This window comes from Tenrec ecaudatus, chromosome 2, assembly GCF_050624435.1.
Source record: "Tenrec ecaudatus isolate mTenEca1 chromosome 2, mTenEca1.hap1, whole genome shotgun sequence".
Classification (NCBI taxonomy): domain Eukaryota; kingdom Metazoa; phylum Chordata; class Mammalia; order Afrosoricida; family Tenrecidae; genus Tenrec; species Tenrec ecaudatus.
The window spans coordinates 285,333,519-285,359,901 of NC_134531.1; the positions used below are offsets into that span (position 1 = coordinate 285,333,519).

The 26,383-nt window shown below is 42.2% G+C and overlaps 1 protein-coding gene across 2 annotated transcripts in view; it reads left to right on the plus strand.

Annotated features, from left to right (window-relative positions):
* The window catches only part of LSAMP (limbic system associated membrane protein), a 771,811-nt gene that overhangs the window by 722,668 nt on the left and 22,760 nt on the right, over positions 1–26,383 (plus strand). The window contains exons 5-7 of one of the 2 annotated variants that reach the window (XM_075542486.1): positions 1,337–1,457; positions 1,898–2,046; positions 2,143–3,332. In XM_075542486.1, coding sequence (XP_075398601.1) covers positions 1,337–1,457; positions 1,898–2,046; positions 2,143–2,156 — 284 coding nt within the window. In that variant the 3' untranslated portion in view covers positions 2,157–3,332. Of the gene's footprint in view, positions 1–1,336; positions 1,458–1,897; positions 2,047–2,142; positions 3,333–26,383 lie in introns of those variants that run through there. The other variant, XM_075542484.1, reaches the window with a different exon arrangement.

Consider the following 26,383-nt stretch of genomic DNA (forward strand, 5'->3'; position numbering starts at 1 on the left):
TACTAAAATGATGTGCTAGTATTATTTTAGGTTTAACAAATGATTCCGTGTGAGTTGCTAGATTCTTTTGGGTGTCTGGGAAGGCTCAAAAGTATTGCCCATGTAAATGAATGGTCATTGGTTTTGTTTGTTTGTTTTTGGTTTATGCTATTTGGGACTTACAAAAGGTTTCCTAGAAATACTTCATGTTTGGAGAGTGGAGGGAACCTGTGAGATGTACCAGGGGATGAAGAACCATTTGATTGATATTTGTATATTAGTATCTACTATTCCCCGCCCCTCCCCCCTAAACATTTTTTTTTCTCTACAAGTCTAAACAGAATGCTGGGTTTTGTTTTGTTTTGTTTTGTCTTTCCAACATATACACAGTTACAGTCTTATTTTCTGTAAAACAGCTTTTGGCCAGAGGTGTTTGGGTTTTTGCTTTCCTCCATGAACGTTTTTTAGCCATATCAATGCACCATCATTAAACCAGTTCACATCTACTATCGGGTTTCAGCGGCATAAACCCATGCCCCACCCATGTCAGGAATGTTGTAGAGAACCCTAGAAAATTACAATGTTGGATATGTTTCTGAGCTTATTTTATGCCTTCGATAGTTTCGTAGGACCAGAGGAAAAAAGTGTAAAGTGAGAGAGCGTAGAATGGTGGTCCATTAGGAAGTCTTGTGTCCACCAGCATAGACTTCCAACGAAACCCCAAACACACGAAAGCAAAAGATCGAGTCATAGCAATAAGTGAACACACACAATATAAGAAGACAGTATAATCTCATAATCCAAATTTTTAATTTTTTATCATTTCTTTCCTACCACGGTATCAGGCCAACCTTGAATTAGGAATTTAGCCTTCTGCTCTTTCCATCAGAGGCCAGGTCAAATCACAAGAACTTTGAGGGTGCTGATGAAAAAGACAGATCCTCTGCCCTTTAGTAAATACGGTAGCTTAATGTCTGACAGTTGTAAGAGTCTGTGCAAATATAGCGGTATCCATTGGAACAATCGATGGTCGATTATAATGGACTTCCGCGGGTGATATCAACTGGGGTGATGTAGAACGGAAAAAGATAGTTTCAGTTCTATTTGTATAGACCTCTGCTCACTGCCCCCATTGAAGCAAACGAAGTATTCAGGTGCATCAGTAATCTCTTACATTTATTTTACTGAATAATGACCATTCCATTCGGTTCATCATATTCTTCCTAAACAGGACGCTTACAGACCATTCCTTTACAGCCCCTCCCCTAGTAGATTGCCCTTTCTAATTTCTTCTTGCATGCCAATGGTGGAGCACCTCTGCCTCTCCTGTAAACCTGTGTGTCTGTCCTTCCTACAGACCCCCCCACTATCACAGAATCCAAGAGCAATGAAGCCACCACAGGGCGACAAGCTTCGCTCAAATGTGAGGCCTCTGCAGTGCCTGCACCCGACTTTGAGTGGTACCGGGATGACACCAGGTATGTTTCACCACTACTCCACCAGATGGTCGCAGGGACCCATCCAATAGCCAAACCAAGCAAAAGTTGTAATCATGCAGACCCAGAATACCAGATTTTTGCTCTTCCATGTTTCTTTATCTAGTGTCTTGGGGGTCAGAAGCTCTTTAGCTGATGCCCATAAGCTAAAGGTGATGTAGATCATCCATCTGCTTGTCTTTCTTGCCTACAACAGAAACTCAAGTTCAGTGGAACTCACTCGTTCCTGAGCCTTCTCTGTGGGTCAACACTGATTCAGATAATATGGGATTGCAAACCCAAAGTCTGGAATTGAACGGGAAGAAACAGATTCTAACCCCTTCCTTTCTCTCTTTTTCCTCTATTGTAATTGTGAGGAAGTGATTTTTTTCAGTCCAAATGTCATCAGTGTTTCATTTGACTCTTCTGTTTTGAACTCGTAGGATAAACAGTGCCAGTGGCCTTGAGATTAAGAGCACGGAGGGACAGTCCTCCCTGACGGTGGCCAACGTCACTGAGGAGCATTACGGCAACTATACCTGCGTGGCTGCCAACAAGCTGGGGGTCACCAATGCCAGCCTGGTTCTTTTCAGTAAGTATGCCAAGAAGACAGGTCCAACCCCGTAGAATTCAGTTCATGAACTCTTGTGTGGAAAACCTGAACGACCAATCCCTTTATCTATTACAGGTCGGTATGCATAAATTAGAGGAACTTCTCTCTGGATCCCGTGGCTTATTTTTGAGAACTGTTTTGCTTTGGTCATTTTGTTTAGCTTTTTGCTTTGTTTTGTTTGTGTTTATTGTTTTCGTCCTTCCTGCCTTAAATTGTGAGCCTGTTCATGGACCATATGTATCTTGGGTCTCTCTATGGAGCAGAGATGACGTAAGAACCTTAGAGTGTATGACAGATTTGAAAAATGGCAGCAGTGAGAGTGATTGAGGAAGAAATATTCAGTGAGACTAGATAAGGTGCTGGAAGAAAGAGAGACCGAAAAAAGAAAGTGTATTTTTAGCAACCCAAGAGGAAGGATAGAATGGCTGATTAAAATCTAATTTAAAATCTGGAGCAGGAAAAATAGGTGCAGAAAGGTTCCCATATGACAGCAGGAGACAGGACTTTTCTGGAACTTTTTTTGCACTGAAATGGAATGGTAGGGAGGAAGAACATTTCTGAAACTCAGGGAAGATTCTGAAAGCAGACTAGTCATGGACCAGTGATTTTGCTTATGTTAGTAGGAAACCAAATCTTGAAATCATGGCCATTAATATCAGGTTCTAGTCACGTATCTCAATGTCCTGTCTCTTTTGGCCTTCTGGCTTGGTATTAGGCTGGTGGTCTAGAGAAACAAGACCAGTGATGTCCGTATGTAGAGGAAAGAACTTTCTATCAAGAAGTATTTTTGTACCAAGAGAGTATCCGGGTCCAGTCCAATTCAAGTCTAAAGCTAGTCGAAGCCTTCTGCACACTCACATAGCTGCAGGAGGATGAAGAAGACGTGGGAATCAGGGAGATCACAGGCCAGTGGGTGCAGAGTCCTGTTGATCCAAGGTGGGTGGGAACAGAGACAGTTCCCAGGGTTGGAGGCCCACATGGGGCCACCTCTGGAGGAAAACACAGAATCCCCGCAAGCTGGGAGGGTAAAGGGCCAGATAGAGAGGTGCCCAGTGTTATTCGTAGATGAAAAAACCACACACCCAAGTTGGCATTATCAGACTGTGATAGGTTGGACTCCACCCCTACTGTCACACAGGATCGAGTTGACATAAAATCTAACCATCACAGGCTCTGAGCAAAGAAGTAAATGATTCAAAGAGACAGGTGTGTATGATGGGTAAGATCAGAGGAACATGAATTAAATTTGGAATTATGTATGTACAGGAATACATAAAACCAACAAAAAAGTTAGGTCAGTGTTTCGTTTGGTTATTTTTTTAATTTGAAGAATATATTTATTATTATTATTATTATTATTATTATTATTATTATTAATTGTTGTGAATACCAATCATGAAGAGAGTTTTCCCACCCCACAATTTCAGTTAGAAATCCTAGAACTTCTGCAGTGGGCCGAGATAGCCCTATCTTGTTGTATTCAGTTTAGATAATCCTTCAAGGAAAATCAATTTAAACGAGAAGGGTTTTTTGGAAATATAGCACTAAAGTTATTTTTAAAGGGTTCTCAAAAATCAACTCCACTTACAAACAAGCACCACCACAAACACTCTAAATTTGGCCTTCGGTTTCTCATTCATAACTCATTGACTTCAGTTTGTGTCAGTTTGATAGGAGACAGCTATCCAAGTGCTGCGTCAATCGGAAGTTTAAAATTTATATCCCTGTTTACGTGTCTCCAAAGACCAAACATCGCGGTGCTTTCCTTCACCTGCTTCATCAATATCCCCAAGACACTTGAAAGGATATTTATGAAGAACTGCCGTTGCTGCTTTATTCCTGACATTATGAATTCCATTCCAGATTCAGTCAAATCTAAGTTGACGGGGTTAAGGGTAACATGCACTTTGTAGGGAAGGCATTATGTGGAAGGAGAAAGAAAGAAAATGGACAAGTGGGTCAGTCGATGGAGTGTCCTGCTATCAATCTACACTAAAGCACACTTTCTTCCCATGCCAACTAGATTAAGGAGTGTGTTAAGGATCTATTTCAAGTAATAAACAAAGTGGTATCCATAGACTGAGAGAGAAGGGGGGAAAGGTGGAAGGATGGAAGATGTGAGGAGATATGAGAGAGTAGGAGTTGGGGCACAGAAAAGACAGGCTGCTAATCTCCAAGGGGTACACTGGACGCCCCCTGCCTCGTTGGTCCCATGGCTATGTGTAGATTCACAACATTAAAAAAGAAATTTTATACATTCAGAAATGTCCAGTCCGACAGAATTTCTGCTTGCAATCAGAATCCAGGAGCCCTGGGGGGTTCCAGAGTGAAGTCACCAACTGTGAGCCCAAAGGCTGGTGGTTTGAATCCACAAAGCGGCCCCACCAGAGAAACCCTGGTAACCCTGCTTCCATAAATATCACTGTCTAGTTGCCCAGGGGTTCCACGCTGTAACATAGTGTCACGATGATTCGAAAATTAGCTGGACCGCACTTCCTAGAGGGCCACATACCGTCGCGTGAGCAGCCCATTGCAGACCCTGGCTCTGCCTCTGCATGCCATTTGGAACTGATTCTTTAAGGAACGGAGGTGGGTTAGTGCTAGGTGAAAAATAGAATGCGGAAGATCACTTGCCTGTGAAGTGACAAGAAGCCACTGAAGTTGCAGACCACTGTTGAACCTGCCGCCGTGTGTCTCAGGCCCCAAGGGATGTGTGAACCTCTGAAGGAGGAAGCTCGGCTGTTTTGTAGGAGAACAGACCCAGCTACCATCAGGTCTAGAAGGTGCAGTGCTACGGCCCATGGGGTCAGACCTCAGGAAGACAGCGCTAGTCACTAATTTAGTTTCACCTTGGCAAAAACAAATTTGCCTGGACCTGACAGGGAGCGCCGTGTGGGCAGCGGGATGCTCTGCTGACCAAGCCCGTTCAGAGCAGACGAGGCAGCTGACAAAACTCCTGCCAGGCAGGGGCAGCAGCAGGCAGAGACCTGGAGCCAGAGCCCCTGATGAGTCCATGATTATCCATGCTTGCTGGTAGCTCAGCACATTTGCCAGCCACATCCACCCCAGTGACATATGCTGACTTTTCACACAGTGTCAAGGTGCGGTCACTGACACATCCTGTCCTCTGCCTCCCAGCCATGTGCTTCTCCACTTCCGAGTCAAAGGCTGATCTCCGAAGGGGTCGAAGGAATCGAACAAGCATGTACCAATACATTGTATTCATTGGTGTTTTCCCCTAAGCCACTGGGAATGTTCTGATTCTCCACACATTCCCTTTATTATGGAATCTATGCCACCCCAGGGAGCTGCTCACTGCGAGTCAGCAGTTTAAAACCAGCAGCCATTAGGTGGGAGGAAGACGGGGCTTTCTATTCCCATAAAGAGTTCCAGGCTCGGAAACTCATGGGGCCAGTTCCAACCTGTCCTATAGGGTCGCTGTGAGCCAGCATCCACTTGATGGCTGTGTGTTTGATTTTGGTATGCCACTCCAGATTATACAGCCAAGTAATACCTTCTATATTTTTTTTTTCATCACCGGGCCAGGCATTTACCTGGTATGTATCTGAGCACACGGATCAAGTAACGCATGTGTAAGGGCAATGACTCAGCTCTTTCATTGCCTTTGTCAGATAGAGGACTCACACCCAGAATTAGGCCTGGGCATCCAGGGATGCCCAGAGAAGATCCACTTCCGGCAGGTGTAACACAAGTGATTCTACGATTCCACACCGAGTAAGGAACATGAAGGAAGCTGACTTCTTTCAGTGCTTGCACCCGAGTCCTCTTGAACGCACTGGGCAGGGAGGAAGTGCAAACGTGAGGATGCTTGTTAGTTACGCCTGATCGCCAAGTTGTCCCGTGTTGTGTGCTCTGCTGAAGGCTTCACACACAGGACCTTATTTAATGGTCGCAACAACCTATTTAGCCCGAACGCAAACCCAATCGACTCTTGTTGAATCGCTTCCAACTCAGAGTGGGTCTTCTAGGGCAGAGGAGAACTGCCCTGGGGAATTTCTAAGGCTGCGGACTTTACCGCAGCAAACTCAACATCTGCCTCCCCTGGAGGAGCGCATGGGATTGAGCTAGCTCTCTCCCAGTTAGCAGCTCAGCACTTGTTCGCGGTGCCAGCAGAGCTCTGAAAACGCCACCGCGGCTCTTGGTAGGTGCCAACAAGTGAGTTCTCCCTCGCAGCAGCCAACCCTATGTAGGGGTAACAGAACCTAACACTGCCCGTCCGACTCCATGCTCACAGCCACCTAGCTGTGCACCGACACTCGGCTAAGGGATGCGCTGCCCCGCATCAGGTTCGTTCCTTCCCCGTGACATCTGGAAAGTCCATTGGATGAAGGCACGCCATCCTCATTTCTCAGCAACGATGGCTGCACTTCTTCCGAGACGCACCTGTTTGGTCCTGTGGCAGGCCATAATTTAAAAGGCACCGGTTCTTGTTCTATGTTCCACATCCGTTGTCCCGATTTCCCATGCATATGGGGCAAATGAAAACATCGTGGCTTGGGTCAGGTGCACCTTAGACTTCAAAGTGACCCCTTCCCTTCTTAACACTTTAAAGAGATATTTTTCAGAAGATTTGCCCGATGAAAACATTGTTGAATGTCGTGACTATTGTTTCCAAGGGAGCTGATTTTTTTGCTTGTGGATCCAAGAAAGGAAACCCCTCTTCTTTTTCTTTACCGTGCTGTGGCTTGTTGGTCTAATTGAGAGGATTTTTCTCTATGTTGACGTGTAATCCATACTGAAGGCTTTATTGTGGTCTTCATCAGTAATTACACATCCTCTCCAGCCAACAAGGTTATATCATCTAATAGTGCCGGGTGTTCGTGAGCTTTCTTCCAGTCCTGATGCGCTGTGTCTTTTCATATACTCCAGCTTCTCAGAAGATTTGCTCAGTAGACAGATTGAACAAGTCTGGTAAAATGCTAGAACTCTGATGCTTACTTTCCCTGATTTTAAACCACGCCATGTCGCCTTGTTCAATTCAAGCAATTGCTTTTTGGTCTGTGCACCCACGATTTCTGCATGATCTTAATTAAGTTTCTAGAATTCCTGTTTTTCACAATATTATCCAGATTTTGTTATGATCCAGTGAAATGTCTTTGTGTTGTCGATGGAATGCAGGTAAATATCTTTCTGGTATGCTCTGCTTTCAGTCAAGATCCAGCTGATAACACCAGTGGTATCCCTTATTCCATCCTCTGCTGAATCAGACTTGAACGTCTGGCCATTCCTTTTTGATGAGTCGTTGCAACTAGTTTGGAAGTGATGTCAGCAAACATATACTTGCATGTGATACTAATGCTATTGTTCAATCACTTTGCATTCTGTTGAATTGCCTTTCTTTGCCATGGTCACAAATATGGATCTCTCCCAGTCGATTGCCCAGAGCAGCTGTCTTCCATATTTCTTTACATAGACAAGTGAACACTCCCAGTGTTGCATCAATTCAGCCTGGATTTCTTCCTTCTTTATCATCGGGTTTTTATCATATGGCACCTCCTGAAATGATTGCATGTCAATCAATTCTTTTTTGATACAAGAGCCTCTTTTGAGGCTTCCGGCATCATTCCAGGGTTGTTTTGTGTGGTGTTGTTGTTGTTTTTGCCATAAAACCAACAAACCAAACTCACTTCCACCAAGTTGCTAGAGGGCAAAGTAGAACATCTCCTTTGGCTTTCTGAAGCTGTCATTCTTCACAGAAGCAGAACGCTTCATCTTTATCCTGCAGAGTGGCAGGTGGGCTGGAACTGCAGACCATTCGGTTAGCAACCCAATGGGTGATCCACAACGCCGCCATTTTCTTTAGTTCTTTCACTTTGAGAAATGCCACTTGAGTTCTGCACTGATGTTTTACGTTAGTTGGTCTGCTTGAGCCTTCCTTTGAACTCTTCTGGGCAGCTCTGTTCCTGCCCCGTTGTTTCCTTGTGCTTTAGCTGTTCTACGTTCAAGAGTAGATTTCAGAGTCTCTTCTGATAGTGATTTTGGTTTTTCTTTTCTATTTTATTGCTTGTTAGATTCTTCACCGATGCTGTTTTCTATGTCCTCCCAGAACTCATCATTGGTCATTAACTTTCAATGTATCAAATCAATTCTTGAGTTAGGATCTAAATCCATGTAGATAGACTCCAAGATAGTAATTTGGCTGGGTGTACCTGTTAAAGTTTTCTTCAGCTTAAACTTGAACATGCATTTGAACAATGGGTGGTCTTTCAAGAGATGACCCCTGGCCTTGTTCTAACTAATGATGTTGAGCTTCTCTATTGTTTCTTGCCACAAATCATTGTGTATCCCATCCATCAAGGTCCGCATATGTAGTCACTACATGTATGGCTGAAAAAAGGTATTTGCAGTGAATTAAGTTCTTGGTCTTGCAAAATTCCATCTTGGAATCTGTAGCATCATTTGTATTGGGCCCTCCTATTTTTGTTACACATTACCAGTTCAACTAATCAAGGCTAAGCTGGGATTTAAATCCAGGTAACCTTTGTTCAAACTCCATGCTCTATAATTTGGAGATATTTAGATGATCTATTAATTTATACTTTAATTAATTAATTACCTAGATATGTGTATGTGAGACCAAAATGCCAGGAAATAGATCATGTATACGTAGAAGTGAGAACATACGGAATTTCCCTCGCCTTTTGTTTGTTTGTTTTCATTTGATGAGACTGGTTTAATATTACTATGTTCCTTCCTATAGGGCGAATGCTTCCTGTTTTCATTACTATCCATCCCACTAGCGTAGAGTCCTCTAGATGACTTAATAGGCCCACAAGACTTATCCAGGCATATTGAGTTTCTGACCTAACATTCTAATCCAATGTCCGATATTTGTCTGTAGGAATAAAGTATTCTTATACATTAAGTAAGGACTAAACGACTGATCTTTTATTTTATAGACACTTGAAGATTCATAAGAGGTTTTGAATAAAAAAATGCAAAGACACCCACACTGGGCTATACTATATCAGTGTATAGGAAGGCTTTACAATTTTTTATTTTAAAAGTTCATTAACTTGCAAACCTATAATTGATGAAACTTTAATACTACTTAAGGAACTAGCACTAGAGAGAGTCCTTATAAGGAGAGTGGCCCCCTCCTCATTAGAAATAATTTCAATTTCTCCTCTTAGTAACCCAGTGGTTAAGCATATGCCATTTGATGATTCCAGTTAAGAGCCAGCAAATCCTCTTCATCAGCTTCATTTGGACTCTACACACTGAAAAGTTCAACCTCTTATTTGAGCACTGCTCGCACATAGTTTGAAAATCTAAATGCAAAATGCTCAGAAGGGCATGCTTTGAAAAAAGAAGGAAATAAGTGGGCAATGGGACTGATTTTAGTTTCAAGAACAGATATTGCATATGCAGTCCTCTATGGAAAAGACAAACATCATATCGAGTTAATAAATTGCACACACACACACACACACACACACACACAAATCTCCCAACCCAGCCTGTTCTCTTGGAGGTGTTTTTAATGCAAAGGGCTTTTTATGTGAAGAGTTTAGCTATTTCTCTCAGAGGGTGACCTAGAAACATTAGTCAATACCTTTCCACCCCTCCCTTCCTATTTAGCAGATTAGTAACCAAAGCTCAGAATTAAAGGATTTTCTTGGACCCACACCATAAAATACTAGAATTAAACCTAGCCCTCTGAGTTAGGCTGAGTTCTCTAGAAAAGCAAAAGCAGTAGGAGATTAGATAGATAGATGGATGGATGGATGGATGGATAGATAGATAGATAGATAGATAGATAGATAGATAGATAGATATCCAGAAAATGGTTCACACAATTGTAAAAGCAGGTCAGTCCAGTCCATTTCAAGTCAATGGATCAGATGTTAACCTGGAGCTTTCTCTTGACTCAGTGATTGAGGAAGCTGACAAATAGGGAAGCAGGAAAACCACACACACACGATGGTGGATGCAGAGAGAAATGAATCAAAGCTCAGTGGGCCAGATGGCAGGCTGCTGATGACTCTAAGGGTTGACAGGCCACATGGCATCCGTTGGTGTGAAACTTTGAAACCAGAGGTTGCAAACCAGCTTCAGGATCCAGCACACCAGCAAAACTCTCTCCATAGTCTTTCTATGCAGCAAATAGACCATATCCCCAAGGAAACTTCTATCAGGGCTGTGACCTGGGTGAGGGGGTACACTCTACCCCATTCCTTCCTTCCACAAGTAAGTGCTTTGGCTGCCCACAGCAGGTCCCATCATGGAGCTGATTATATGATTTTAGACCGTGTTATAGGAGATTCCTAGGTCATAACAGTGAGAATCTTGGCTCAGCTAAGTCGATGCAAGACACATCACAACCCATTCATCCTAAAATCTCCCAATCAACTGTTGAACACGAGACCAGAATGCCCAACCTTCCCTTTGTTGGAATATCAAAAGTCAGAACACTTATTTTTTCAAAAGGGGCCGCTACGGCACTTTGCATCTGCACAGAACCTTATAAACTCTAGCCTATGACTGTAAAATAATGGCAGGATGGTAGTGGAAGTCTGCGGGTGAAAACTTCACGGGGGACGTATCTACGGAATGATAAATCAGTGAGACGGAATTAAGAGAATGATGAGAATGACTAATGGGGCCTGATGTAGCTAAGACGATGATAACAGGGTGGCGGAAAGACGATAATAACAGTTGAGGAGGCAATGAAAGGAGGGCAAATGGAATGTTCCAGCAATCAAAACGATGCCTTATAAATAAGGGCAGAGTGCATCTACCCAGCTGTGAACGGTATGATGAGAAAATATTAAGCTGAGTCATTTAAACAGTGTGACTAATAATAGTAATCATAAAAAATAAAATACAATAGACTCAGTTAATATGAGACAGTGGTCTCCAACGGCTACATCAATGCTGAAAGCAGTTTGGCTATTTATTTTCAGAGCTGGAAATTTAATACCAAATAACCAGTGGAGATTTAAACAGTTTTCTACTTGACACTTGAATAACTAAGACACAATTGTACACTGGGCCATTATTGACCTGCTCCATCTTAATGTACTTAAGAGATTTTTTTTCCCACTTAAGCTGCTACTTTCAGCCAAGCAACAGTAAAGCTCCTTCTGCCAAGGAGCCTGAGTTTCCTCAGCATCCAGATGTACTGAGTATGCGATGTCCCGGTAAACTCTGTTCTTTCTAAGATTATGGGACAAGATGATAGGGGATCCGATTTGAGGATATACGTAAACATTTGTCTTTATGGTTTTTATGTTTGCTGGCTTTCACTTATTCAGCCAAACTGTGAAAAGGAATGTAGAAAGCATGTGCTAACTATGTTGCCCTGGTCCGCTTGGGGGGTCATAAGAAAAGACTATCCCTACTGTTCCTTCCTTCTTCCCTGAGTCTTGGTGGAGGATTTACTGTTAAACCTGGTGGTTGATGAGATTGATGTAAGGTACTTTGAAGTCTGAACTCTGTCGGCACACTCAGTTTATGAGCAGTAAGTGCAGGGATCCGAGAGTTTTAACCTCCCTGGTGGTCTAATTATGTCAATAATTTTGTACCCAAAGCGGTACATTGTTTTGCATAAAATTTGTTGTTTTATATTGCAGGCCTGTAGTTCTTAAGAAATTACTCCCGTTAATCTCTCTAGTAGACATTCCAGGTATGATAAACTTTAATACACAGTTAGCATTTACCCTGAGTCACACTCGGGATTACCACCAGGGTTAAGACCTATGGCCCCAGAATGCAAAGGAAAGTACTTCCTGTTACATCCTCAACTGACTGCATCACCAAGCAAAGTTTGATCAAATTAAAACAAGAGGAGGGGATGAAAAAGGTGACTAAGAAAATTATGTGATCCCAAGAAATTTATTACATTGGTATTATTACACTAATATCAATATCACGGAGGTACAAGCCTGAGAGTAGAGCTGAATTATTATATCCCAAACTTAATATTCCATATGCTTGGCCAAAGCTGGTGTGCGATATAAGATTTATGGGAGAATGGAGAAGTCCAAAATTAATTACCTGAATTTTATCTCTATCAAATGCACAGATCTCCAAAAGATCTGCGGTGTTGATGGTGGGATCATCCAGTGGGAAGAAGGATCCTGATTGTAGTGTTGCTACAGTGTGGTGCTCTCCGCTACCTGAGGAGGTTTTGTTTACAGTCTCTGTGTTTTCATTTTCACTAATAGCTTTCTTCGATACTTCAGTGTCAACAGGAAAGAAAGAAGAACACTTTATTGGAGATGTAATCCTATAGGTGTGGGATCCCATCCCTTTTATCATCGTTTGAGAGACGAAACATAAAACTATATATCAATAAATGCTCCATGATGCTTATTATTTTTTCCCCTTTAGAGCGTGTTTTACCCACAATCCCTCACCCCATTCAAGGTCAGTATGGTTTTTATGACTGTAGCTCTTTAGTTGGGTCATTCTCCATCATCTATAATGTGCCAAAGTCACAAAGGGGGAAAACACATTCACAGAACTCACACACAATGGAAAGCATTTTTCCTTTTAAACCTCCAATGGAAAATCAATCAGTTGCTTCCAAACAAGTTGAAAGACATGTAAGAGATCTGTCAGCTAACCTCACTTCAAGTCGATCAATAGCTAGAAAGACATGGCTAAACTCAGGAATCAATTTTTTCTTCAGTCGGTATTTATTTCAGATAACCACAACCACATTCTTAGAACATAGGCAGTACGTTTTAAACTCCCCCCACCGCACCACAAATACAAATCCTCTGACTGACCCTCACATCTAGAGGTGTGTACAGTCTGAATCGGAAGCTACCGCTAGGACTCGTAAAGATGAGTGAATATATTGCCAAAGGTGCGTTCAATTAGATGATAGCAAAGCCATTGCTTTTTCTTATAACATTATCTGACTTGGGTACTTTTACACAGAAAAGTATCTCAGAAAACACAATGTTTTAAAAAAAATGTAGACATTATGAATTCCTTTCAGAAAGCTCTACAGACTTAAATGAAATGTTGCCTCTGACATCGCATTGAGATGCAAGTTGCCGCCACATCTTTCTAGCTTACGGCTATTTAAAGGCAAATTGGCAAATAAAATTAAAACAATGTGAAAGAAATCTGAAATGAAACCAACCTACCATTGAAATTAAATTCCAGAAAAGCGATTTGCAAATAACACTCAAAGACCCGAGAAAAAATGGAAACGACGCCATGCGGGACAGTGTGTGGGAAAAATAAATCCAATTAAACAAGATTATCATATACAATATAAAAGAAATGTGCTCAGAATTAAAGGCAGAAAGATGCCGTTTTATAAGTTTGAGGAGGGATCATTTTTCATTAACACTTGTTCAAACTAAAAATTAGACCAAAATTAGGGTTTGATAATCAAAGTGTCAATAATGCAATGCTTTGCATGTGTACTTATTCACATATGTAAACTTGTTTTAATTATATTTTAAATGAGGATAAACCACACAGTTTATTAAAATTTGTATTCTTAAATTTCCAGGAGAATCCCAATTAGTTTTAATATAAATCCTTCTATAGTAGAACTGTTAAATTAAACACAGAGACACGCACACCTTTCCTAATGTATTAATAAAATCTGTTTCTTACTCCAGACACTAAAAATAAGGACTGTTAAAACGTGCCTGATTTTCCAGACATGACACAAAGCTTAGTGTTCCTGGAAAATATCCTATTTTAAATTCCTGACATGCCACAATGATTTTAAGACCTGCATTTTCTACTATTGCTGGAGAGATTGACACCACTTTATCATGTTACCATCTTGCAAATACCTTGATGTGACAAACACATGCACACACACACGTTTGTCCCAAAGGATAACACTTTCAAATAGGCCATTTTCCATCCAAGATGAGCTTTGTACAGTGTCACTTTGACATCAGGTATGCTTTGTGTGAGCCGTTCGGCAGCCACAAACTCAAATATCAACATGCACTGTGATAAATGTCCATTTAGCGCCGAACAAAGTGCAGCCCGACCATGTGCACAGAGGACAACAGTCCAATATTGAAAAGCCGTCTGGTCGAAACACATGGGGCTTTGTTGAGCTTCTAATTTTCCCCCAAATTGAATTTTGATTGGAGAATGACCCACGTTTGGTTTTTACATTGTAGGTAGAATGTAGTTAGTTTCATTAGATTCAATAGTTTTTAGAGATTATAGTTTATCTTCCTACTAATACTCTGGGCCTTTGCTGGTGGAAATTGAAAAGCTGTTCATTGAGTCTTGGGATAGCTGGTGTGAGAGGAGGGTAGGAGAAGACAGTTCATGTGACAGGTTCTGTGTTCTTCACAAGAATGTTACCTACCTGTAGATCAATTCTCTCTTCTCCTGTTGACAATCAAGAGGGCCACCCGTGAAAAACACTATTTCTCATGAAAAGAAATACTGACAGTAGGCTTCCTAACCTTTCTGAGAGTGCCAATTAAGAACCCAAGTGCCTATGAAAATCGTCCATCATTGTGTAATAATTATTGCACAAGCCTTCTCCATTGGATTCAAGATCCTATATTTTCATAATCCAAATGGAAGCCTAAATATGAATGCTAAAGGAGACCATGTGTCTGAGCAGTTGGTTCAGATCTCTGGCGGTGCAGGGAGATATGCACTAGGCTGCCAACCACATGGTTGGTCGTTCAAATCCAGCATCCACTCTGCAGGCGAGAGACAAGGCTTTCTGCTCTCAGAAACCTACAGGAGCGATTCTCTCCTGTCTTGACCGAGCCATTATGAGTTCAATTCAACTCAATGACAGTGAAGGAACAGTTGGCTCATGGCCTGAAGATATGAAACGAGTCATTTAAGGTATACTGAAAGTGTGATAACGGCATAAAGATCATTTTTTCACCCCCTCCCCATGACAAAGGAGAGAGTGTTCTCTGCTGCTTTCCAAACTAACATACATACAGGTTTCAAAGCTGTTCCTTCCTTGTGAATGCTTGTCAGTGCAGGATCGTGTCGATTGTACCACTCTGTGAGGCACATCCGACTGGGGAGAGAGGACAGACTTGAAGCAGGGATACAGCCCTAAACCCCTCCAAGCTGTAATTAAACAAAAACAAGGCTCAATAAATGAAAGCATATTTCCCTCGGGTTTTCTTCATCATATTGCTTGATTTTCTGCAGCGATAATAATAATTATAAAATAATACCCAAAGTGTGGAGAACTGTACCAGTGGGTACTGGTGTAACAATGAAACATTTTAAAATGCCCCCCCTCCCCGCACTCAATGCCAAAAACAAAACTCACAAACAAAAAAGGACACTTCCCTGCTCCTTAATTCAAAAAGATCTATATAAATAACGAAAATAGTGTTCCATCCTTGATCTGTTTCTGATAGGTGTTTTTCTCCATTAATTTTAATTTGGGCTTATTTATTCTGAAATGAGTCCTGAATTGTATATATTTGCATAACTACCCCTGACTACCCCGCTGCAGAAAACCCACTGAATTGTAAAATGAGAAGAGAGGAGGCTCTGAATGGCAAGGGGAGCTCATCTCCCTTCGCCAGTTCACATCATCTCCCTGCCCCGAGCACTTGGCAAGGGGAGCCCCGCTGCTCCCTGGACTCCAGCACTGCCCGGTGCAGAGCCCGGAAGGAAGGGAAAGACCAGTCTCAGGAAGTTAAGGTGACGAAGAGGAAGAGGACACGCACAAACCTCCATTGTTTTGTGTGGTGGTTTAATTTGTACTTTTTGGGTGACCGAAGTGAAGCGTTCCCTGGAGGACTGGGCTCTTTGGGCTCCTTTAGCCCATCCTCTCCTATCACTCCACCTTTAAAACAAAGCAAAACAAAGCAAAAACCTCTGCAATAGGTCTCCTGTGTTTGCCTCCCATCTGATTATTTATCCCCAGTGAACAGCTTTCCATTGACTAACCCCGTGCGGCAAGTGGGTTTAGGAAACGTCTGAGATTATCTGCTGAGCTCAGGCCCCGCGCTAGGCTTACACACAGGAGCTTGCCATTCGGTTGCTGCTTTTCCATTGATAAAACACATTGCACATGGCTGGGTTTGCATGATTAATACAGCTGTCTGGAGCTTTCCCTGGAAACAAAATAACACCCCTACACACACACACACACACACACACACACACACAATTAAAGTTTTAAAAATTTAAGACCCAACCCACAAGCAGACCAGGCTTGCAGAAATCTGAAGTCAACCTGCCTCGATTCCTCCTGAAGGGACACAGGTAGCGGTCTGAGAGCAGGAAGAGATCTTTCAAGGGGGGAAACCTTTGGAATCAGACTCCACTGGAATAGAAGGGACCCTGGGTGGGAGGGATGGTGGGCCTTCTCCATGCAGGAAGATGACTGGACAGTCCCTGCAGTGCTTCCCTCCCCACCTCCCCCCTCCATAGACATCATCCTTGGGTCCAAAGGATAAATGCCTCCTTTCCGCTCCTACGATCACAGCAGTTTCACCTTGCCCAATAATGCTGCTAATACTAATAACAATAATAGCTAACATCCATGGGGAGTTTATCATGTGTTTTTACAACTCTAAGAAAATAATATACACCTTCTCCCACTTGTTTTAATTGTCAAAATGCAATCAAATTCCAACCTACCTCTCCTGGCCCCAGACACACTTATAAATCTATACTCCATTAAAAATAGCATATATATATACATATACACACACACACACACACACAAATAGATAGCTGTTGTGTGCATTTTAAATAGCATCTTTTTTTATTAGAACATCTATAAGACATAAAACTCTGCTAGCTTAGTATTCCTACCTTTTTACAAAGTCCCTTTTCAAATATATTCAGCACACAGAGCTGTGTGCCCAAATCACATGGAAATTCATATGAAAGCATTCATCTTTTCCAAATAAATAAATAACTCCCTGGCATTGGTACATCTAATTTCACACACTCATTCAGACTGATTTACATACACACCTCTATTAATCATGGGTAATTACTAGCATTGTTCTCTGTAATTCAGTTATTCCAACTGTGAAATGGGAAAGAAATTATATTTTTTCATGCCTACAAGCTCAAAGTGGTGTTTAAATAATAGACTAAGAAGAAAGAACTTTGAGTTCTTATAGTGTATTGAATTTTAATAGATTCATGTTCAGATACACATCCCTCTTAAAATGTTTAATAGTGCTACTATAGAGAGGTGTGCTTAAATCACCTTGCGAGAGTGTTAGCTTTATCATGTTAGTGTAATGTGGGTTCTAAGGGTGTCTGAAATGCCCATGCTACTAGCAAATTTAAGTAAATACAGATGCATCTCCAAGTTAAATAGAAAGCATTAATGGTTATGTTTATAAATATCTTAGTACTGCATTTAGGAGGAACTGCAAAATCACACAGCTCACAGTTGTAGATGGCACACAAGCTTGTATCCTGAGTGTACATGGGTGCACACATCCCTCTCAGGGTAAACCAAGCGTGTGAATGATCACTGGACGGATTAATCTAAAATCATCAACTTAAAGAACATACTTGCTGGTGCCAGGATTAGAGCATGTCCTAAAACGGGTTTCCTTGATTAAGCGCACCCCTTCCATACTGGCTGGGACACAATAATCATCTTTTTGCTGATACAGCTTTGGCATCCAATGGAGTTATTTATTTATCTTGATGAGACGAACGCTTTCATATGAATTTCCATGTGATTTGGGTATACATCTCTGAAAAGGGACTTTGCAAAAATGTAGGAATACTAAGATAGCAGAGTGGTGTGTCTTATAGATGTCCTAATACAACTTTGGCTGATGCAACTTGGACAAATTCGACCGAAAGATAATTGGCCCTGATTATGACACATGAAGATAATTAAGAGTCTCTATCAAAACCTGAAACCATCCCCTCACTCCTTGTGAACACCAGTCTGATTTCCTCTTAATTTTTAAAAATTTTTTACTGCTTGTGAAGTTGCTCCAATATCACACTCAGAATCAGTGCTTCACCTGCCAATCCTACGACTGACATGAATTATAATAGGTGATTTTTTTCCCATTTGTGTTTCTTACTATCCCCAACCGGCCACTCTCTATTCAACTCTCTGTGTCCCAAACCATTCTTCCTACCTCTCTGTTAATATATCTGGAATGTAGCGGCACCCTTATTTAAAGGCCCGAGAATAACCTGAAAATGAGCTCTCTCAAAATGCACAGGTAGCTTCAAAGTTGGTGTTGCAAAGTGCCATTGAGTGGATTCGGTTCAGGCTGATTCCCTGTGTGTAGAGAACAGCTGCTCCATCGGGCTATCAAGGCTGGGAGCGTTCAGAAGCATCTCTGGTGATACATTGGCTATAACACTTCACTCCTGTTAACACACTCCCCAAAAGACTAGTGGTTCAAACCCACCAGCTTCCCCGTGGAAGACAGCTGGGTCCATTTGCTTCCATGAAGATTTACAGCCGATGGGGTAATTCGTCTCGGTCCTACAGAGCTGATAGGAATCAGAATGGACTTCTTGACCTTGGGTTTGGCTTGGAGGACTTTTCCAAAGCTGATCTGTAGGCTTGCTTTCTAAGGCATGGCAGGGTGAGTTCAAATTCCAACCTGTCACACCTAGAAGCCATAACTCCAAGCTAACTGGCTAAGAACCGCACATCCCTTTAAAGGTAGGAAACATGTTAGTATGGGGACTAATTGATGCCTTTTCCTACTTTCTTAGTCTGGATCTGCTTACAACCTTACCCCCTTCACCCCCCTCCCCCTCCCCACCACCCCCATGTCTTCCTGGTGATCTTCCTGTTCTGATTCCTTGCTGCACTATTTAGATTTTAGAGCCAGCAGGGATTTGAAGATGAATTTTTTTTTTATCCAAGCTTTCACTGAATTTTAATTTGATGGAAATATTTCTCTACCATGAGCTTTATGGCAAAAAATATATCTTTCAAAGTAACAATTACATTTGGGGATTAAGTTGAAGTAATTGACAGTCTTGCCTGTTTTAATTTAAAGGACTAGAACTGCATACGAAGAGCTCATTGAGATTTTCAGAGGAAAATATTGGAATGCGCCCCTAAGAACGAGAAGACCAGGCTCTTGAGAGACATAAAATGCTAACCCGGGTCCCTCTCGCCCCTGCCAAGGTTGGACTGTCAATTGTACCCATGTACCATGTGGCATGCGGGGAACGGGCTCCTGCCAGGAGCCTTGCTGGTGTGGCCAAGAAAGATGTTCTTTCCTTGGGAGCTTAGCTTTCCGTTCTGGGCCTCTGAACAGGCTCAGATCCTTTAAGGGAGGAGTGCTGCTTAGGTTGAAAACCACGACAATGTGCCTGTCCTTCAAGAATGCGTCCACCGGGACAGTTCATACACAGCCCACCAAAAGTATAAAACTTCATTTCAGTCTGCCCCTCAGCTTTCCTTTTTGCTTACAATCCTTGTTCCTGATATCTGTGTTGATTTTCTTTTTCTCTAGTATTCCCACTCTTTCCAACTTGCACTCCCTGCCTTAGAAACACACTTTCTCTTTTGCATTCCTTCAAACAAAACCCAAAGGGGGGGGGGGGTGAGTTTTGATGAGACTAACATGCACTTCAAAACACTGGTTACCAACCATGCAAACGCCACAAAGCCATTATGCCCTTTATCTGGAAGAAACATCTACTTCTGAAGAGGCAAGATACAAATTAACCTTAGTTGTTACTTGATCGTGGTGATGTGCTTTCATCACGGCAAGTCCTTTGTAGGTACTAAATTAAACAAGCAGCTCTGTGGTGTGAAAAACATCCACCTACCTTACCTCTCCCCTTGTCTACTGCTGTGAATAAACACAGCGGCCAAGTAAGAGCCCAGCAGGACATAATGAGTTTGGGATTCCAATTTAAGGTGTTCCTATGTACCCAGATGTATGCTGGGAGTAGGCAGACCACTTGCTAGGACACCACGGAGCCCTGCCAGTTTATAGCCACCCCAACTCATGGCAGGGAGAGGCCTTAAAAGCCATTTATCATGCTTTCTAATTGGACCCTGGAGAGCCAAACCTCCTAGTTCACCACACCGTCTTGCTTATTGCGATGCCAATCATCAAAGAAGACCCTTCCCCCATCTCCATAACACATGGGTGACCTAACTAGCTTAGACGTGACCACTAGCTTAGTGTGCGCACTATAAATCATAGTGATCAGCCCCATGTACTTCTGCCTGCCCCCTACTCACAAGGGAGGAGTCTACCTGCCTTGCAGCCCCAGCAGGATGAATGATTTTTGTAACTGCCTAAGAGAATATTACTGGGAGACACTGGCTTGCATCCTTTGGTTAGGAAAAAATAATCAGGAGGAAGTAACTGTGCCTTGGCTGAGTGTTCTCATGCATTTCCCAAGTATTCCCAGCCATGTTCAATGCGAGAAAACTGTTGGGCCATTTCAAAATGGTTTCTCAATGGCACGTGTAGATTTTGTATTTTTGGAAGCAGGGGAAATTTAGAGACTAGAAACGGCTTAAAAATATATAATAGCAAAGTAATAGTAGCTCTTACCTCTCCATATGGTACCACAAGCTAAAGAGTACCTCCGGGAGAGTTGGCTTCTTTTCCTCCCGGCAGTTCCAGTCGCAGGTAAGTTTATGGCGTCAAGATACTTAGTGTTACAGCGCTGAAAAAGCAGGGGGCTGCCCTTACCCACTAGGCACCTGCGTTCCCTTGGGAGAGCCAGTCTCTGTCCTAACTCCTGAACCGTGGGTGACTTCGGGTGCGGCCGATAGAGGTCCGCCCACTTTGTCCCCATGGAGTCTCCTTTACTTTTTCTCACGATTCCCAAACACTGGGAAAACAAGGAAGAACCTTCCTTTTTGGACCTGCAGTGACAACTAGTTTGAGGTTGGGTTGGGTTGGGTTGGGTTGCCCCAGGTGAAGTCTGTTTGGTAAGACACACCGTTGCGATGGCAATGTTCACACAGACGGGGAAGGAGACTCCTCCGTGAATACCTAACACCTGTCGAGCTAGGTCCTGGGTTTGACAGATATGGCTCTGCAGTGATGGAGCTGAGCCTATCAACCAGATGGTCAAGTAGATGATGGATTAAGGCAGTGCCATAAAGTGGGCGGCTTCATGCTAGGATTCCTGCGGGCAGTGCGGTGGTGTGTGTGTGTGTGTGTGTGTGTGTGTGTGTGTGTGTGTGTGGTGGGGGGTAGGGGGGCGGGTTGGGAGCACGGAGCAGAGACATCGCAGCTCACTGGGACTGGCCAGGTGTCCACATGAAAGGGAGAAGGGGGGAGGGCAGTCCCCGCAGCGCATGCAGATGTCCAGAGTACAGAGAAGGCTAACTTCAGAGATCCGATATGAAGTTTAATTGATGCTGGACAATCGGATTTTAAACGCTTGCCGGAGGAAGTTTCTAACTGCTCTCCCTTGGGATCTGGCCCGTTTTAAATACGTAATGAAGTTAAACGCCTGCGTTGGGACACTATGTATGATGTGGTAAGCACGTGATTCAGAGATAGCTTTCCGGACAATACTGAAAAAGCAATCTGCTACCAAGGAGACCATCTACAGAAAGTTTCCACCTCTTGGTTGGCAGATCAGAAGGTAGAATTGTACATTAACGGTAGGGGTGGTCATTTGGAAAGGTGTATTGTATTCCTTAGTGGGTACAAATGGTTAAGGGGCTCCGTCTTAGAGATGCTACATTAGAGAATGGCCATTGCAGGCCACTCGGAGGCACCTCAGAAGAGGCTTGGTGATACACTCCCCCCAAAATCAGCCATTGAAAACCCTTCTGAGCTCTGCACTACTCTGACACACATGTGGTTACCATGTGAGTCAGAATCAACTCAGTGGCAACTGTCTTTTTTTTTTTAAGGGAGCCAATAGCAGAACGTGACTACAGTGCTGTTTTGGGAGTCAGTAGGACAGCCAGAGTCACAGATAAACCAGACTTGTTACTGAGGCATCCTGGCATTTTCAGTAATAAAGTACCTGGAGAGGGCCCAAAGCAGAGCTGCCTGCCCCAGTTCCGCACTGTGGCGGGTAGTGCCATGGAAGTAGGGGCAAGGGGAACTCAGAGCATACCCACATTTCCTAATCCCTTATCTCCTTATTTCCAGGAGCTCGTAAACCCCGGGGAAGCTCACATATTCACTTGTTATCTCTGAATTCAGATTTTACAGGCCACTTACCTTGTTTCATGGCATTTGAATGTTTTTGATTTTGAAACAAGCAGGATGAAAATGTACGTTACATGGATTAAAGATAGTCTTGCATCCCTTAGGATTTTGAATCCAAAAAAATGTATTGTATAAACGGATTTGCAATTCACAATTTAGAGGTGGGAGATTGAAAGGGGGAAGTCAAACTAGGAAGGATGAAAATCTCCAGAGACCTCACCCAACCTTTTTAGCAATTCAATAAATGAAGGTCCATGGTCTTTAAAAATCTATGTAACGTATATGTTTTGAAACATAGGCAATGAAATCTGCTTTGAATCAACAACTAAATAGATTTGGGACTGATAAATAGTTTTTTAATTATTTGATCATTCTTTAATTCCAATAGAGCTCAAAGGGCCAGAATCACATCCACCGGTGCAATGGGTATGTTCTAGGTAGAAGGATGGGGCCCTTGTTTCTTTCTGATGTCAGAAACTACCTGTACTTCACTGACTGATTTCAGAAACTACCTGTACTTCACTGACTGATTTCAGAAACTACCTGTACTTCACTGACTGCTGCTCCAAATACATTTACTTCTGGGTTGTTTCTAATCTGATACATATTTTTAGGTGGAATAGCCCAGGGAAACCCCTTTATTAAACTGAGACCCGTGGGCATTCTCCAACATTTTAATTCATTGATTATTAAAAATTAAACCTCTCAGGCTGAATAAGAAGCCCTCAGGATTTGAGAGAGCTGATTTGGTATAATACACTTAATGAAGTCCTCTCTTTATATTGAGAATGCTTAGTGAGACTGTACTTCTTATAACAGCCCACATCACCACTGAGCACAGCCCAGAGAAGTTAAAGTTAAATCAGGCACCTGTATGTATTCTGAAGGACAATTATCTAGTACATCAAACCTTGATCAGAAGGATCACATAAATCCCTGTAATATATATGTTATTGCATCACTATTTCATGCTGTTAGAAATATGCTTCTTAAGAAAACCAGGCCTCCCTTACCTTATTTTCCCCTTTGCTTACATGGTACCAACAATTTTTTTTTAATCAGCTCTTAATGTTCTTAACCCACTACCTCCTACAAAAAAGTGGCTATTTTTAAAAGGGGGAATACCGCCAATAAAATGATTTTTGAAAATAAAATTAAAAGGGAGGTGTATAATGCATTAACTTAATTTTAATTTTATAGATACTTTTCTGATATAAAGTCTCGTCATGGGATAATTTGAAAACTCATGAAATTATAAAGAAGAAAGTACACGTTGATTAAGAAAATGTTTAAAAACCTTCAAGAAGATTGGAATAAAAGGGAAATTCCCCGGTATAATTCAGGGCATAAATGAAAAGCTGGCAACCAACATTAATTAGAAGTCCTAGTAAGAGCAATGAGATCAGCAAAACTAATAAAAGATTCCCAAATTGGAAAATAAGAAGTAAACTTATCTCTATTCACAGAAATATGATCCTATGAGGAGACTTCAAAAAGTTGTGGAGAAAATGTAAATAAAAGAATCTACAAGAAAAAAAGTTACTGCTACTAGAGGAAGCTAGCAACATTGTAGGATACCAATCAGTAAACAAATATCAAGGTGTTCCATAAGCCAAAAACCAGAACTCTGAAAGGGACATTTGGTGAACAGTTCCATTTACAATAGCCTCTAAGCAAATAAAACACCTAGAGATCATTCTGATCTGGACATCAAGGCTTTATGCAATAAGAAACTGAAAAATATCGCTGAAAGAGAATCAAGAAGATTTAAAGAAAAAGATGTTCTGTGTTCATGGATGGGACTTTCATGGTTAGGATGTCCATGCGATCCAAAGTGATTTGTACATTCAAAACAATCCCCATCAAAATTCCAACAGTCTTTTTCACTGAAATGAGTGGGGCGGGGGTGGCAATTCTGAACTTTAGATAGAATGACAAGGGTCCCGAATAGCTAGCAAAAATGTGCCAAACTGGGCTGTCTAGAGAAGACAACCAGTGACACTCAGCTCTATACAAGAGAGAGCTTTCTATCAAGAAGTCCTTCCAAATCCAAAAGGTATCCAAACCCAGGCCAACTCAAGTCCACCCAGCTGATGCTAGTCAGGGCCCTCTTCAGATTCACATAGCTCCAGGTGGATGGTTCAGAAAGGTGACATGGGATTCAGGAAGATCATTGGTCAATGAGTGAAGAGTTGCGTGGACCCAAGATTGTTGGAAATATGGCAGGGCACCAACAGCTCTCAGGACTGGGCAGTCACATGGGGCCGACCGTGGAGGCAGGCAGAATCCCAGTAAGCAGGACGATGGAGGAGCAGAGAGCGCTTGATCCCACATCCCCAAGGAGGCATCGTCAGGCTGTGACGTCATAGACAGGTGTGATTCCACCCCTACACTTTCATACATCTTCACATTGACATAAAGTCCAGGACCACAACAACGGTAAAAGTGAACGAAACCACACGTCCTGCGTTTTTTTCTCTTCCTGGTTAAAACCTTTAACACAGATACAGCAATGAAAACAGCTCGACACAAGTCCAACAATCGACACAATGGCTGAACCCCACATGCATGCTCATGCTTGACAAGGGGACTACATCTGTCAGATGGGGAAAGAAGAATCTTTCAAGTAAAAGGTGCTTGGAAAATTGAATTTCCACATGCCAGAATCCATACCTCACACCACACCACATAAAAAGGATTAAGGATGTAAATGTAAAAACAAAAATAATGACATTCTTAGCAGAACATGCAAGGTCAACACTATCGGGCCAACTTTCAACAATGACTTATGTAATAACCAAAGTGCAAACAGCAAAATACCAAACAAAGGGCTTGGATTAATCTCATAAAAATGAAAACTTTTGGGCATCAAAATACTTTACTAAAAAAGAGTGAAAAGACAAAGCTGTCAACTGGAGAAAATATCTTTAGATATTTAGAAACCACATATCCAATAAGAACCTAATAATCAATAGGTATATATTGATTTCAAGAACTTAGTCACATTTCAGGAACTTAACAAAAAGACAAATTGCTCAGTCATAAAATGGACAAAGAACTGGAAGAAACATTTTACTAAAGCAGGTATCTAAACAGGCCACCAAACCCATGAACATAAAATATTTAGCATCACTAGCCATCAGAAATATTCAAATCAAAGTAATCAGGAGATATAATTTCACTTCTCACTAGGATGGCTAACAGTGTGCCATTGGGCAAACAGTGTGGTGGTTTTTCAAAGACTCAGAATGACTCTCTGCTCCAGCAACTCCACTCTGAGGGATAGACCCACAGACTCGAAAACAGAGATCAGAAAGAGACTTACGCAACAGTGTCCTTGCAGCACTGGTCATCATAGCCAAAAGGTGGAAATGTAAATGACCACAATACGGTCCATAGATACAGTAAAATACTACTCGGCCAATAGGAAAAATGAAATCTTGCTACAGTGTGGATGGAGCTTGAAGACCTTATGCTGATTGAGATAAGGCAATCACAAGAGGACAAATAATATATGACTTCCTTTATACAAAAAAAGGAAGGACAGGGCAGAGGTATAAAGACCAAAATGTATTACTGATCCCCACGGGAAGGTTGGAAAAGCGCTACTTGTCCAACTGACCAGAAGACATCCACAGCCGTGCCCATTTCAAAGAAAAGTGTCCCAAGAGAATGCCCAGGTTGTAGAACAGTGTCATTAATATCACATGCAAGTAAACTTTTGTGGAGATCATCCAATAACACTTGCCGTACCACATTGACTGGGAGCTGCCAGACATTCAGCAGGATTCAGAAGAGGAGGCAGAGAGCCAAGGTATCGTTGCTGATGGCAAAATGGAACTTAGCTGAAAGCAGAGAATACCAGAAAGATGTTCACATGTGTTCTACTCACTCTGCCAAAGCATGTGACTGTGTAGATTCTAACAAATTATGGACAACCTTGAGAAGAACGGGAAATCCAGAGCACTTCGTTGTGCTCGTATAGAACATGCACATGGGTCATGGGGCAGTTGTGAGAACAGAACGAGGTAATACTGCATGGTTTAAAATCAGGTAAGGTGTACATCAGAGTTGCATCCTCTCACCAACCTTATTCAATCTGTATGCTGAAAAAATCATCAGAGAAGTTGGATTATATGAGGAATGTGCCATCAGGATGGGAGAAGGCTTACTGACAACCTGAAATACGCAGATGACACAACCTTGCTTGC